Source organism: Panthera leo, chromosome F3 (assembly GCF_018350215.1).
Source record: "Panthera leo isolate Ple1 chromosome F3, P.leo_Ple1_pat1.1, whole genome shotgun sequence".
Classification (NCBI taxonomy): domain Eukaryota; kingdom Metazoa; phylum Chordata; class Mammalia; order Carnivora; family Felidae; genus Panthera; species Panthera leo.
Genome location: NC_056696.1, coordinates 7,162,952 through 7,177,882, shown reverse-complemented (window position 1 = coordinate 7,177,882; position 14,931 = coordinate 7,162,952). Strand labels below are relative to the sequence as shown.

At 42.8% G+C, this 14,931-nt stretch overlaps 1 protein-coding gene across 10 annotated transcripts in view; it reads left to right on the top strand.

The window, feature by feature from the left end:
• The window catches only part of SDCCAG8 (SHH signaling and ciliogenesis regulator SDCCAG8), a 258,511-nt gene that overhangs the window by 75,135 nt on the left and 168,445 nt on the right, over nucleotides 1-14,931 (top strand). For all 10 annotated transcript variants that reach the window (XM_042926493.1, XM_042926498.1, XM_042926494.1 and 7 more), the window contains one exon: nucleotides 10,494-10,646. In XM_042926493.1, coding sequence (XP_042782427.1) covers nucleotides 10,494-10,646 — 153 coding nt within the window. The remainder of the gene's footprint in view (nucleotides 1-10,493; nucleotides 10,647-14,931) is intronic.

The window sequence follows — 14,931 nt, the reverse complement described above, 5'->3', positions numbered from 1 at the left end:
TCTGTGAAGCGTTCTGTTGGATCGCTTTGGTCTAAGCCATAGAGCAGCAGCAGTATTTTATTAAGGTATGGGCTCTTCAACTCTCTCTTTAGCTCCTCAGTCACTGCCTTATCCATTTGTCTCCATCCAGTTCATCCGTGACTCTTCCCAGACCACTGGCCCTCACTGCTTTCATTACTAATGCCCCTGTGCCTCTGAAAGTTCTATTCATTCAGACCAATCTCCCTTATATGCTTTGTCTTCTCAAACACTCCTAGTTCTTCACTTGTACTGAACTCTAGCTGTCCCTCGATGACACCGTGACCCTCCAACCCTCCGGTGAAGGCCCTTTGCCACTCCCATCGCCTCATCTGGCTGTGATGGAGGGATAAGCATCCTCTCCCTCCTTACTGGCGTTTCCAGGCCTTTGTTTTATCATCTACGTTAGTGGCCATTCCTCTTTGAAATCATTGTTGTCTCTCCTCTCCCTGATTTTAATCAATATAAACTCTCAATCTTAGATGTCACTATTTGAGACTTATTTTAAAGAAAATCATCCATTTTATTACTTGGGTTTATAAAATAGTTGTTGGCTATTTGATACTTTTTAAGAGCGTTAGCATCTGACCCTTTTCTCCCTTGTCTTTGTTCAGGCTGCTGTAACAGAACTTAAACAGCAAATATTTCTTTCTCACAGTTCTGGGGGCTGGTGAGCCCAAGATCAAGGCACCAGCAGATCTGGTATCTGGTGAGGGCTTGCTTCCTGGCTCATACGTGGCTGTCTTCTTATTGTGTCCACATATGGCCAAGGGGGTGAGGGAGCTCTCTGGGGCCTCTTCTATAAGGGCACTAATCCTATTCATGAGGGATCCCTCCTAAGGATCTAATAACCTCCCGAAGGCCAAACATCCTTATACCATCGCATTGAGGATTAGGTTTCAACACATAAATTTTGGAGGGGCACACACTTGGAGTCCATAGCACGCTCCACTGACCTCCTCGGATCATCCTGAAAGGTCTCTACATCCCTGTTGTTAATACACACAGCACTGTAATCCCAGCACACTTTGGCTTGCTTACCTCTAGCGCCTTCCCTGTTCTGCAGTGACTGCCGTGAGAACTGGTGTGTCCATGGGATCTCAAACTCTGCAGTGCTCTCTCTGACCAGAGCCTCTCTCTGCCTCGTCATCCCCATTAAACCTACTCACTGTCCTCATTCCTGCTTCTCCTTCAGCTTCTTCTCACATCTTGTTTTAACTGTTGTCTCCAGGCTGGTCTTCTTCTCTTTCCATTTAAATATTAATTTTATGTCCCCAACTGAACTCATTACATTTGCTCCCCCCAAACTACTGTGTTCTCTGTCCATTGAATGGCACTTTCATCCATTACCGTGCCCTGACCGGAAAGCTGGTTGGTCATCTCCCGCTTCTCACCTGACTTCCAGTCACTAAGTACACGTCTTAGTTTCTGAACTTCTCTTGAATTCCTTCCTCACTGTCCCCTCTCTTGTTCAGGACACCATCCTCTCTGGACTTATGAATTACGACATCCTCTTCCTTTGCCCTGTTCCCTGCACTGTGGCTACAAGTGATCTTTCTTTAAGCGAGATTTGACCCTGGGACTCTTTGACTTAAAATCTGTCCAGGATTGCCCACTGCCTCAGGACAGTCTCCAAACCCTTTCACAGACTTCCCGAGGTCTGTCATGTGCTTCCTTCCAGCCCTTCTATGTCACTTATTACTCTCCTCCAACAGACGTGGCCACTGTTAGCTTGCAAAGGCAGCTGAGTGTAGGGGTTGGACAAGGTCTTATTAGAGTTAGCAGACCTAGATTCAACTTTGGAGCCCTGCCATTCACCAGCTGCGTGACCTAGGACAACTTACTTAATTCCCCAGGCCACGGTTTTTCCTCATGTGTAACATGGAGATGATGTCTGACTTTGAGGATTGTTCATGAGGACTGCATGTAATTGACTGATTTTAAAACTTAAGTTTTATTTATTTATTTTGAGAAAGAGAGAGAGAACCTGTGGGGAAGGGGCAGAGAGAGAGAGGGAGACAGGATCTAAAGCAGACTCTGTGCTGACAGCGGTGAGCCTGATGTGGGGCTCGAACTCACAAACCGTGAGATCATGACCTGAGCCGAAGTCGGACGCTTAACCCACTGAGCTGCCCAGGCACCCCCATTGAGGACTACATCTTAAAGTGGAAATCTGTTATCTTGTAGAAACTTGGACACACAGTATTTCCTCAGTAACTAGGTGATGGTGATGCCTCCTGATTCCCCTGTTTATGCCCTGCTTTTTAGCCCCTGGGCCTTTGCACATGTTGTACAAATTCTTCTTCACTTCCAACCTGGATATTTTCTCCCATCTTTCAGGTCTGCTACTCCAGAATATCTCTGGGGGCACCTGGGTGGCTCAGTTGGTTAAGCATCCAACTTCGGCTCAGGTCATGATCTCACAATTCGTGAGTTTGAGCCCCACCTTTGGTGAGCTAAAGCCCCGCTTCTGGTGAGCCCTACTTCTCTCTCTCTCTCTCTCTCTCTCTCTCTCTCTCTCTCTCTCTCTCTGCCCCTCACTCACTTGCACCCTCTCTCTTTAAGAAAAAAAAGAAAAGAAAATCTCTGTTCTCCCGTGCCTAGATTTGATGTACCTCTTATGTGTCTGTAGAGCAGGGTTTCTCCACCTTGGCATTATTGACATTGTGGACTTTAACATAATTCTTTGTTGTACAGGCTATCCTGCCCGCATGCCATAGGATATCTAGCAGCAACCCTTGCCTCTGTTCACTGGATGCCAACAGCATACCTCCTGTTCCCCAAGTTCTGACAACCAAGGATATCTCCATACATTGCTACAGCTTCCCAGAGTGTGTGTGCGTGTGTGTATGCATGCGGAATCGCCTCCAGCTAAGAACAACTCTCATTACAGCATTTATCAAAGCGTATTATTATTCCTTGTTTGTCTTTATCTTTCATTAAGCTTTAAAATTTCTGCCAGGAACGAACTTACCCATCTCGATCACTATGAAATCTTTAGTACCTTGCATAGTGCTTGGCCCCTGATGGTACCCAGCATCCACTCACTAAGGAAATTGCAACCTGTTTTCACTAACAGTCTAGAATTCTCTTATTCTTATCTTTCCGGTTTACCCACTTTGCCGGTGCCAAGCGAAAGCCCGATAGCGCTTTTTTTTTTTTTTTTTTTTTTTTTTTATTGCTACTTTCAGCCTGTCAAGCATTGCTGAAGAAAGCCACAGAATGAATTCCACGGGAGAGTGGTACCGGTCACCTTTGGTTGTTTAGAAGTACTGTTTAGCAATTCTTTCCTTTGTAGTTGACCGCCTTCACCACTCAAGGCAGGAATTTTACTTCCCACGCTTCCCCAGCTCCGCTGTTAGCTCATCACTCCATAGCCAACCTATGTCACTGACATCACAACCAACTGACAAGAGCCCCTTCACCACCTTTTCATCCCTCAAACGTGTCTTCTGCTCATTTTTTCTTGCTCATCTGGCCCTCTTCCCAAGATGGATCTCTTTCTCTAAGTTCTTGAAGCCTCCTGCTTGGAGGATTTCAGGGAGTCTGAGCCATTAGTCACCACATCTTGTATCTTCTGTCCCTCCCTCTCCTCTGTTTCCCCTGTCATCCTGTCTACAGCTGTTATTCTTGTTTAAACAAACAAGAGGCAGCCTTCCCTTGATCAGCTTCCACGTAATTGCCTACCTTCCCACCGCCATTTTACTGGCGGACCTTTCAAAACAGGCGTTCACCTTCGAAGCTCTCTGTTCCCTTCTGAACACACTGCAGTCAGGCGTTCAACAAAATGTAGTCTGATTTCATGCTACTGAATTGCTCACTCAGTGGTCACCACTCATTTCCTGATTACTAAACCCAGTGACCTCATCTCTGCCTTCATTCGACTCCAGCTCTGCCGTCTAGGAAGCCATTGGCTGGCCTGTTATAAACACGTCCTCTTTTCCCCTTGATTTATCTGATATTTACTCCTGTGGGAGTCATCCTCTTTGTATGCTTTTTCTTCTCCTCTCCATCTCTTTTCTCTTATTTTCCACAAGCCTTCAACACCGACATTCCTCAGTCAGGAGTTCCTTCCACCCGTGTCGTCCTAATTGCCAAGAATTTGTCTCTCCAAAATCCTCCCTTCATTGGAACACCCCCACCCTGTGCCTTTAGCTGTACCAGCCCTCCTGAGCACCACACCCCCGTTTCTTGCTGCTCCTAGACCCCTGTATATGGGTGATATTCCATTAGCATCTGAAAATCTGCACAAATTATTGTTCCTCTCTATTTTCCTGTCCACCACTCCTTTTCATTCTACCATTTTCTGTATTCTCCTCAGATACTGGCTCCCTCATCTTACCAACAGCCCTGGCTCACAGCCTCTAAAATATCTTGGCTTCTCCCCATCCCTCGCTCTCAACATCCAATCAGTTGCCAAGCTCTCGGTTTTTTGAGTCTTTTCCTAAGCTATGCCCACCCTTTCCTTCCTGGCTCAAGTCCTAACATACTGTTACGCAACCTATGTAGATGATTGCATTAGCTTTCTACTGGTCTTGTTCAGGCCTCTTCCAGTTCCAGTATATCTTTCCCACTGTTGCCAAAGTCCTCCTCAGTTGTAATGCTCCCTGTTCTGGGAGTTCCCTTCTTGCAGTACAATAAAAGCATGACCTGCCAGATCTTTTACAATATGTCCCCCCACCCCCCGCTATTTTTCACTACACTCTTTCATATGATCTGTGCTGTTTCCTGAATGTGACCTACAGTTTTCCTGAATGTGACTTACAAGGTCAGGAATGTGACCTTCCTGAATGTGACCATGAATTTGCTTATGCTACACTTTACAGCACTGTATTGATCTATCTATTCAACCTGTGAGGCTCAACTCAGGTGGCAGTCTTCCCCAAAGTTTTCCCCAGCCCCTTCTTGTTTGAATTAATCTCTTCCTCCTCCATATTTGACTGAGCTGTATAGAATTTTGGTAGCTGTTTACATAGCTCTCACCACCAAAAGACCTTAAAAGTCAGGTCTGTGACATCTATCACTATATCCTTCACATGTTCATTGCACAATGTTTGTTGAATTGAATTAAAGTCAATTGTTAGCTTTAACTATGAATATGAATTTTGTAATTAGTGCTTTTAAAAATTTAACAGTTAAGAACAAAAGAAGCTATTGTGTATTGGGAATCCAAGGCATTTTTCATTCAATTAGTAAGTAGTGCAGAACTGATTTCTAAGCATCATTGAATTAGTAATAACGCAGGGACTGATTTCCAAGCAGTTTACAAAATACAATGCAGATCTACTAGTTTTTATCTCTCAGGGATGTTACAACATATTAGGGATTTTGCTTCGTGAGAGTAAAGAGTAAAATGGCATACATATTTTAATTTTAAAAACAACTACTTGATTGTTGAGCCCTTCTATCTAGTTCCTTGACTGTTGTTGCCATCTAGTGTTCCATTTTGCATATTGCATTCTAAGTAAGTACATGGAATTATTTTATGTTATATACTTACATTGACAATGGCAGTGAAAACCTAAGGATTTTATAAGAAAATAAATCTATAACACGAGAAAGTTGTAATGCCATGCATAGATTCAGCTGCGGAATCGCTCTATTCTACCACTTTTTTTTTTTAAATTTTTTTTTACGTTTATTTATTTTTGGGACAGAGAGAGACAGAGCATGAACGGGGGAGGGGCAGAGAGAGAGGGAGACACAGAATCGGAAGCAGGCTCCAGGCTCTGAGCCATCAGCCCAGAGCCCGACGCGGGGCTCGAACTCACGGACCGCGAGATCGTGACCTGAGCTGAAGTCAGACGCTCAACCGACTGAGCCACCCAGGCGCCCCATCTATTCTACCACTTTTTAAAAAAAAAATTTTTTTTAACGTTTTTTATTTATTTTTGAGACAGAGAGAGACAGAGCATGAACAGGGCAGGGGCAGAGAGAGAGGGAGACACAGAACTGGAAGCAGGCTCCAGGCTCTGAGCCATCAGCCCAGAGCCCGATGCGGGGCTCGAACTCACGGACCCTGAGATCGTGACTCGAGCCGAAGTCGGATGCTCAACCCACTGAGCCACCCAGGCGCCCCTCTACCACTTTTTTTTTTTTTTTTTAACGTTTATTTATTTTTGAGACAGAGAGAGACAGAGCATGAACAGGGGAGGGTCAGAGAGAGAGGGAGACACAGAATCTGAAACGGGCTCCGGGCTCTGAGCTGTCAGCACAGAGCCCGATGCGGGGCTCGAACTCACAGACTGTGAGATCATGACCTGAGCCGAAGTCAGCTGCTTAACCGACTGAGCCACCCAGGCGCCCCTACCACTTTTTAAGTCTGTGATCTTGGGCAAGTTACTTAATGTCTCAAAGCTGCTCAGTTTCTTCAGCTGAGTGATAACAGCTATTTAAAATTCGGGGCACCTGGGGAGGCCCAGTCATTGAAGCCTCCAACTTCTGCTCAGGTCATGGTCTTGCGGTTCATGGGTTCGAGCCCCATGTTGAGCTCTGTGCTGACAGCTCAGAGCCTGGAGCCTGCTTCAGATTCTCTGTCTTCCTTTCTCTGTGCCCCTCCCCTGCTCATACTCTGTCTCTCTGTCTCTCTCAAAATAAATAAACATTTAAAAAAAGAACTATTTAAAATTTAGCAAGAGTGTTAAATAAATTGACCCATGTAAGCTATTTAGCAAAGTATTTGGCACATAGTAAGTGGCTAATAAATATTTTTGGTTTTCTTTGAAATTGCAAGTCTTTACAACCAGGGATAATTTTAAAATAGAGGAAAAAAAATAACCTCAAAAAATGAGGGTGGAAAAGCAGAAGTTTTGTAGTGATGCCTTGGTAAAGCTTCAAGATGAAGAGGTTAACCAGGCCTTAGACCTGCTTGCTTCTATTTGAAGAGAAATTGTTGCCTTTGGCATGAAGTTATCATGACCATCTCTATAAGGAGATAACCCTCCAAGGGAAGATTAAAAAAAACAACAACAACAAAAATCCCAGGAGGTTGAATCAATGTCCCCCAACTTTTTTCCTTTCCAAATTATTATTTTTCTTACACTATAGTAGAGTCAGAAAGGTGAAAATTATAAACCTAAAGTAAAAAGATCAGAAAGCAATCGGCCATTTGATCACAAGCACAGGCAGAGAACATATGCTTCTTGATACGTAGATTATCTTCCACAAAACAAAAATCATAAACATCTTGAAAATGGGAGATAGAGACTGATAGGTTTCTAGTAGCAAGTTTATAAATTGAAAATCAATACTTTTCATTATTCATGAGTTAAATGCTTAAAACATGTTGACAATCATTTTTATTTTGTGGGTTGTAGTTCATCAAAATGAAAACATTGTCACAAGTTTTCACGTGAATTTTAAATTTAATTTTTTAAGTATGAATTCTATTATTTCTCATAAGATCTTGAATTCTTGAATCATGAATTCTTTGATCATGAAGGTTTCTAGGAACCCAACTCTAACACTTGGGAAGGACTTTCATGTGTCCTAAAATAGATTTCCTATTTTGAAAAATTTAGTTGACGAGATATAAATTTGTTTTGGAAAATGTTTTGACCCCATTAAGACCCCATTTGGAAAATTTTTTGACCCCAAAAAACTTGTTGGTTTAATAAAACTAGAACTGGGCATATCAAGTCCAATAAATTATGTCTTAAAAAGGGTGTTAATCAATGGAATACTACGTGGCAATGAGGAAAAATGAAATATGGCCTTTTGTAGCAACATGGATGGAACTGGAGAGTGTGATGCTAAGTGAAATAAGCCATACAGAGAAAGACAGATACCATATGGTTTCACTCTTATGTGGATCCTGAGAAACATAACAGAAACCCATGGGGGAGGGGAAGGAAAAAAAAAAAAAACAAAAGAGGTTAGAGTGGGAGAGAGCCAAAGCATAAGAGACTGTTAAAAACTGAGAACAAACTGAGGGTTGATGGGGGGTAGGAGGGAGGGCAGGGTGGGAGGGAGGGCAGGGTGGGTGATGGGTATTGAGGAGGGCACCTTTTGGGATGAGCACTGGGTGTTGTATGGAAACCAATTTGACAGTAAATTTCATATATTAAAAAATAAAAATAAAAAAAAAAAAAAAAAAAAAAAAAAAAAAAAAAGGGTGTTAATGTGGCCAGCACAGAATAACCACAAATGAAAGAAATGTCCCAGAAGAGAAAAGGTTCCTTGAGGATTGAGTCTACTGGGTGGGGGAATAGTATAATTCAGCTCCTCAAGAGCCACAGCCATTTCCACCGAAAAGGGGCCGTGCTCAGGGACTTGAAGAATCCACCCTCTTGGGAGCAATGGCAGCTACAGGTCCCAAATCATCCTGGTCCCCTCTGGACATCTCTCAGTTAGTTGTCACTGACCATTTACTGACCTCACTTGTGAGAATTCAGTTATTATGCCTTTACCAGATGGTTAGACAAGCAGAATCAGGGAGGGATTCCGGAAACTAGGAGAGGGAGCCCTGGAACAAAACAGGGAAGCTTTAATGGAAAGAGTGTATAAATACTTGTTTAGTTCTCTGTGATCTATCTAGTGTGTGAGGTCCGTGGTAAGAGAGATACCTCTAGAAAGATTAAATCACTTTTCTAAGTACAAGTGTTACTGATCCTTAATTTCTTCATTGTGACCAGGCATAGATATGAAAATCAAGACAAATAAAAGTATGCCTTCACACTTCCTCATCATCACCTCTCCGTGGTGGCCAGTCCTAACCAGGAGAAGGCCATCCACAGAAACCGAGGCTTCAGCATTGCTTTTAAGTGATTTACAACTTCTTGCTTTGGACTTTGTGTTTATAACGTCTTACCTTGGCTTAGGCCTCTTATCCTGTCAGGATCATTTACTGTTCCTTGTTCCCGAATGGACTGAACTTCTTGGAAGTGATTCTTTGGTTGCTGTTCATGTTAACCTGATGTTTAGACCTTCAGCAGTCGTGTTCTGCTGTTCCTGTGCTTCATAATGTTGACTCCTGAGTTGTTGTTCAATGAAAAAGCTTTATATACAACAGTCATTTTATTCTTTCATGCCAGTTGTATTCTATCTGCAAAAGTTATGAACATTTTTATTAGGTTCATAGAAAATCTTTTTCACAACAGCAATTGTGTTCTGAAGCACAGAAATCTCAAATTCATAATCTATCAAGCTCTAAGGGCTTAAATTATAGAAAAACTATGCTTTTTCACTTCTTTTAAAATCTAATGTAAAATTTTATTTTACAGGCATCCTCAACTAGAATTGGACTTGGGACCAAGTCCCTGGGAGAATCATTTTTCAGTTACTGTATATGCTTGTCAGTTAATCTGAGACAATTAAGTTTTACCCTCGTATTTTATAACTAGGAGTACAGCAACTTTCCAGAAGAGTTTGAAGGAAATTAGGATTTAATGCTTTCCAGATGAAGAGAAGAAAATTCACCTGTCATACCCTAGATTATTTATTGTTTATATTTATTGTAGCTTTCTCCAGAGGGAAGCAGAGCTACGCATAAAGCCTGTGGTGCTTACTGAGACAACAAATGTGACCCTATCCCACTTGTAACTTGATACATACTTACACAGTTTGTAGGTCATATGAGACTTGGGTTTCTTGGCTTCCCAATTTAGGGGAACGTAGCTGTTGAATGAGGTGGATATTGGATATTAGATAAGAGCCACTGGAATAAGACACCATAGAATGACTCAGATTTTCTGTCAAGCACCTTAGCTGTATAGGGGTTTTTTCAAATTGGGATTTTGAAGCTAGTTTATTGTTGGGTGTTACACATAAAGACACTGTGAATGTAGTCAAAAGGAAGTTAGAAAGTTTTTACTTCTAGAAATCCAGAGTGGGAAATTGAGACTAAGAACAATTATGGACTCGTAAAATACCAGCGGTGAAAGATGGTACTTCTTAGTTCATAAAACTAGGTAGTAAATGTTCTTTTGAGTCTTTCCTTGTCTAAACTTTTTATTATTACCTAATTTTTACTTTAGTTAATCAAGTTTCAGGAACCTCGATTATTTGATAATGTTAAGAATAGATGCCTGTATGTAATAACCAACTCATCTCATTTTCAGTTTTGATCTGTTTAACCAGGAGCAAATGAAAAATCAGTTAAACTGGAGACTCACATATTTCATTCAGTATAAACATGATATATAATTGAAATATAATATGAGAATGCTTGAGTTTTCTGATGCCCTTTTCCAAATTTGGACTCATCTGTGGCCTTCATCGGGGTCCATTAATCTGAATTCTTTTAGTTGCTTAGTTAATACAGCGTTAATTATGAAAATTGAAATACGTGAATAAATGTACCATTTGAATAGTATTTTAGATCTGTAATTGGTATTGACAAACGAGTATAAAATTGTTCTAATGGGCTTTACAGCGAGTTGTGATGATTTTAAGTAAAATCAAGGCTTAATTATCTCATTTTCCCCTCACATTTTCCAAACTCTAAGACCCCATTTCCCTCCATCTTACTTTGGCAGGCTTTAATCCAATGTGAACAGTTGAAGAACGAACTGGAGAGGCAGAAAGAGCGACTTGAAAAAGAACTCGCATCGCAGCAAGAAAAAAGGGCCTTTGAGAAAGAGATGATGAAAAAGGACCTAACAAAAGAAAAGGAGGACCTGGGATCAAAGGTACCTGTGGATTCAGTTTGTTCCCTGCCCTGCAGCAGAAATGTTTGTGGTGATGTCACTGATAATGCTGTAGGCTACAATTTTTGAGTGAACTCTAAATTTTAAAAATCTTGTAAGTAGCCAATTGCTTATAATTTAGAGTTCAGAAACATTTTCCATTTTTCCAATGTATTTCTCGAGAAAAGTATATTCTCGGACCTCTCCAAATAAAACAGTCAATTGGATTCCATGCTGTGAAATTGTAAAATTTGCTTTGATCCCTCCATTCTGTTTGAGTCCCTGTCTCCTGTTTCTCAGAGGAAAGGAGGTGCTCTGTGGATATATCCAGATTTTATTTCAACCTGGGTGAAGTCAAGGAGCAGTGACTCCCCCACTTGATCCCCCACTCTTAAATTAGACTTGCAGAAGATAAAACACATGTAAGAAACCAAGTGGCCAAGGAAAAGTGATTATGTACACGGTACAAAGCAGGTACCCGATGAATAGTGAACATAACCGGATGGATGAATAGAAGGGAGAAGTGAAGGGCCAAAAGAACAGCTGGCCTGAAATGGGCAGTGTTTGGGAAACAGTAAGAAACTGGAAGAGAGAGGGGCACCTGGTTAAGGGTCTGACTCCTGATTTTGGCACAGGTCATGATCTCATGGTTTGTGAGGTCGAGCCCCACGTCCGGCTCTGCACTGACAATGCGGAGCCTGCCTGGTATCCTCTCTCTCCCTCTTTTCTGTCCCTCTCCTGTTCACTCACTCTCTCTCTCAAAATACATAAATAAACTTAAAAAAAAAAAAAAAAAAGGAACTGGAATACAGAGATAAGTGAAACCTAGCTTTCAAGTTGCTCTAACAGAGTAAAATTGAGCAAGATGTGGTCCATGAAATGACCAAAACAGCAGTTACATGTTGTTGTTGTGTTTCCAGCAACTCGCAGCTTATACCCTGAATGCTGTGCTATAACATTCTAGTGTGTGATAATGACCTTATTCAGCACGTGTCTCTCCTGAGTATCTGCTATGTGCAAGGCAATGTAATCCTGAGGATGCGTAAAGAGAAAAATCACCAACTCTGTCCAGTGAATTTGAAGTCTTACGGGTGCCTGAGGCATTTACTGTAAACTCCCTTGTCTTATCCTTTAAAAAAGCAAAAGTGTGCCTGTGGAAAGCCCACTATGTGTCAATCAAACTACCTTCTCTGGCCAGAATTGGTGATCTGAGCCTTGCGGATGGCACCAAGGTGTATCATGGCCTGAGTGTCCACGGTGCTCTTGCTGCTTTCCAGCAGTCCTGCCATGCACTCCTCTCTCCCATTCACTCAGCATGGGGCAACAGATAGTAACTGGAGGGCTTGGGGGTGTGGGTGTCCCAGGACCAGTGCAGTGCTGCTTACAGAGGAGGGAAGAGGAAGACACTAAACACACACTTCCATAAATGAGTTTTTAATTACCACTGTGATAAAGGCAAAAAAGTACAGTATAGGGTACCGTGAGAAAATCTGACCTAGTCTAGGCAGCCATGGAAGACTTTCCTAAGAAAGAGATTTTCAAAATGAGACTCGACAGCGAAGAGTAGTAGTCAGGTGAGAGTTGAGGGGAAGAGTTTCAGACCCAGGGAAACAGCACCCCCCCCCCCCCCCCAGACTCTGAAGCTAGCAAGCATATACTTTTTAGGAATTTAGAGAAGGCCCAGGTGACTGGGGCATAGGACGTGGGGACAGTAGTGGGAGATGAGTTTGGAGCAGTATGCAGGGACCAAAGCAGGAATGACCTTAAAATCCATGTGAAAGATTATAAGTTTTAACCCAAACCAAGTGGAAAACCATTGAACACCTTGAAATTGGGCAGCGTCATGCTGCCATTTCTATTTGAGAACTTCCATCTGTCAGTAAATTGGAAGAAGACTTGGAATAAATGCCTGGAGATCAGGTGGGAGGTAATTATCATAGTCCCGGTGGAAATGATGGTATCTTGGGCCCATTTGCAAAGACTATTTTTTTTTTGTTTATTTATTTTTGAGGGGGGAGCAGGGGCAGAGAGAGAGAGACAGGGAGGCACAGAATCTGAAGCAGGCTGCGGGTTCCGAGGTGTCAGCACAGAGCCCGACACGGGGCTCGAACTCGTAGATCGCGAGATCATGACCTGAGCCGAAGTCGGACGCTCAACCGACTGAGCCACCTAGGCACCCCCAAAGACTCTTGTAAATCACTTTTATTCTCCTCAAATTCTCTACTATACCACACTCCCCTCATTCTCAGCAGAGTCTTACTTACCTAACAAAGAAAACTGAAGCCAGTGAGTGGTAACCACTTCAATATTTATCTTCCCCTCACCTGTGCCTTAAAGTACAATTTCACCAGCATCCCAACACAACGTTGTCAGAATGGGAGAGGCCTTGCGCTCATTCTTTCCCCTTGCTCTCGGTCCCTTTCTCTCCCTCTACCTCAGGGAGCTTCCTCCTTCTCAGGAAAGTCCCCTCGAGTTTCTCTCACCCATTGAAAGAAACAATCTTTCTTCTAATCCAATGGTTCTCAATCTTGGAGCCACAGAAGTTCCAAAATCTCATTGTCCAGTCTGCGTCCCAAACCAATATGTGAAAATAACCGTGGGTAGGATTCAGGAGACTGGATCCAGGTGACTCCAGTGTGCATCCCAGGTTGGAAACCACCTCAGTAATTCCATGTGCCTCCTTACTCTTGCCCTTTATGGTCCAGTTTCTTGAGAGGTCTGTCTGTACATGCTGTCTTTGTGCTCTCTCCTCTGATTACCTCTTCAGCCCCTGCATTTCAGCTTCTGTGCCCACAGCCAGTGGAATTACCATTGCTATGTCCTCCTTGTGCTAATTTTAGGGAATATTTGTTAGTTCTTATTCTCTTTATTTTTTTTATTTAAAAAATTTTTTTCAGTGTTTGTTTATTTTTTAGAGAGAGAGAGAGACCACAAGAAGGGGAAGGGCAGAGAGAGAGGGAGACACAGAAACTGAAGCAGGCTCCAGGCTCCGAGCCATCAGCACAGAGCCTGATGCAGGGCTCGAACTCACGAACTGTGACATCATGACCTGAGCTGAAGTTGGACGCCCAACCGACTGAACCACCCAGGTGCCCCAGTTCTTATTCTCTTTAAAAGATTCTCTTTCCAGGGCACCTGGGTGGCCCAGTTGGTTAAGCCTCTGACTGCTGATCTCAGCTCAGGTCTTGATCTCAGAGTGGTGAGTTCAAGCCCCAAGTTGGGCTCTGTGCTGGGCATGAAGCTTACTTTTAGAAAATAAATAAATGGAAGGTTCTCTTTCCTTGATTTCTCTGGATTTCTTGATTTGGGAAGATGATAATGTGTGCCTTTCAGTTTGCTCAGAGTTTAAAGTGCCTTTGAGACAATGAAGGAAATGCATCCAGAAAGCAACTTGATGGAAAGTTCTAGAGTTTAGCAGAGAGCATTATATTCTGATGTCTTTGGCATTAGAGTGGCTCCCGGTTTCATGTATGTGACATCGATTCCTAGATCCTCAGCTCTCTAGTGATCTCCTAAACCAGCTTCTCTTGCCACGCTCCCTCTCCTACAGGAGATTGCCCAACTCTGCAATCTCGCTGGCATTTTTGTCTCCATCCTCTCCCTTACCCTACTCATCACGAAGTCACCAAATTCTAGAGATTCAGACACCTAGGAGTTTCCCATTGCCCTGTCCCCTGCCATGCATATTGTCACCCCTGGATGACTTCTACAGCCCCGAGCACTCTCCTTGCTTCCCGTGTCACCCCTAAGCCACAGCCAGGATGGTCTTTCTAAAACGAACCAGGCAATATGTCAGTCTCTTGCTTTGACATCCTTTCAGGAAAGGATGTCTCCCTGCCTCTCCTTGGATAAGATTTTGGATCCTTAAGCATTGCACACAGATTCTGCATTTCTCTGGCTGTCTTTGGTTTCCCAGTCTCATCTCCCTTCACCTTTTTCCTTGCATCACCACCATTCTGCTCTACTATTTTTCTTTCAGGAGTTTCCATGTGCTTTGCCCCTTGCTTAGAGGAATCTTCTGCTCTGTGTCCTTCCTAACTGATCCTTCAGAGTTCTTCTTGAGACCACCTACTTTCAGAGATGAATTCGGAGTCTCTCCTATGGTCTCCTGTGACTCAGTTAATTGCAAATTCTTGTTGAATTGTTTGTCTCCCCCAATTTACCACGAGTCCCCTGAATGTGTGGTCGCTTAACATCATCATTGCTTGGCACATCCCACTCACATAAAATGTGCTCCATGTGTATTTGTTGAATGAATGAATGTAACACAGGGGAAGAAGAGAGGCCC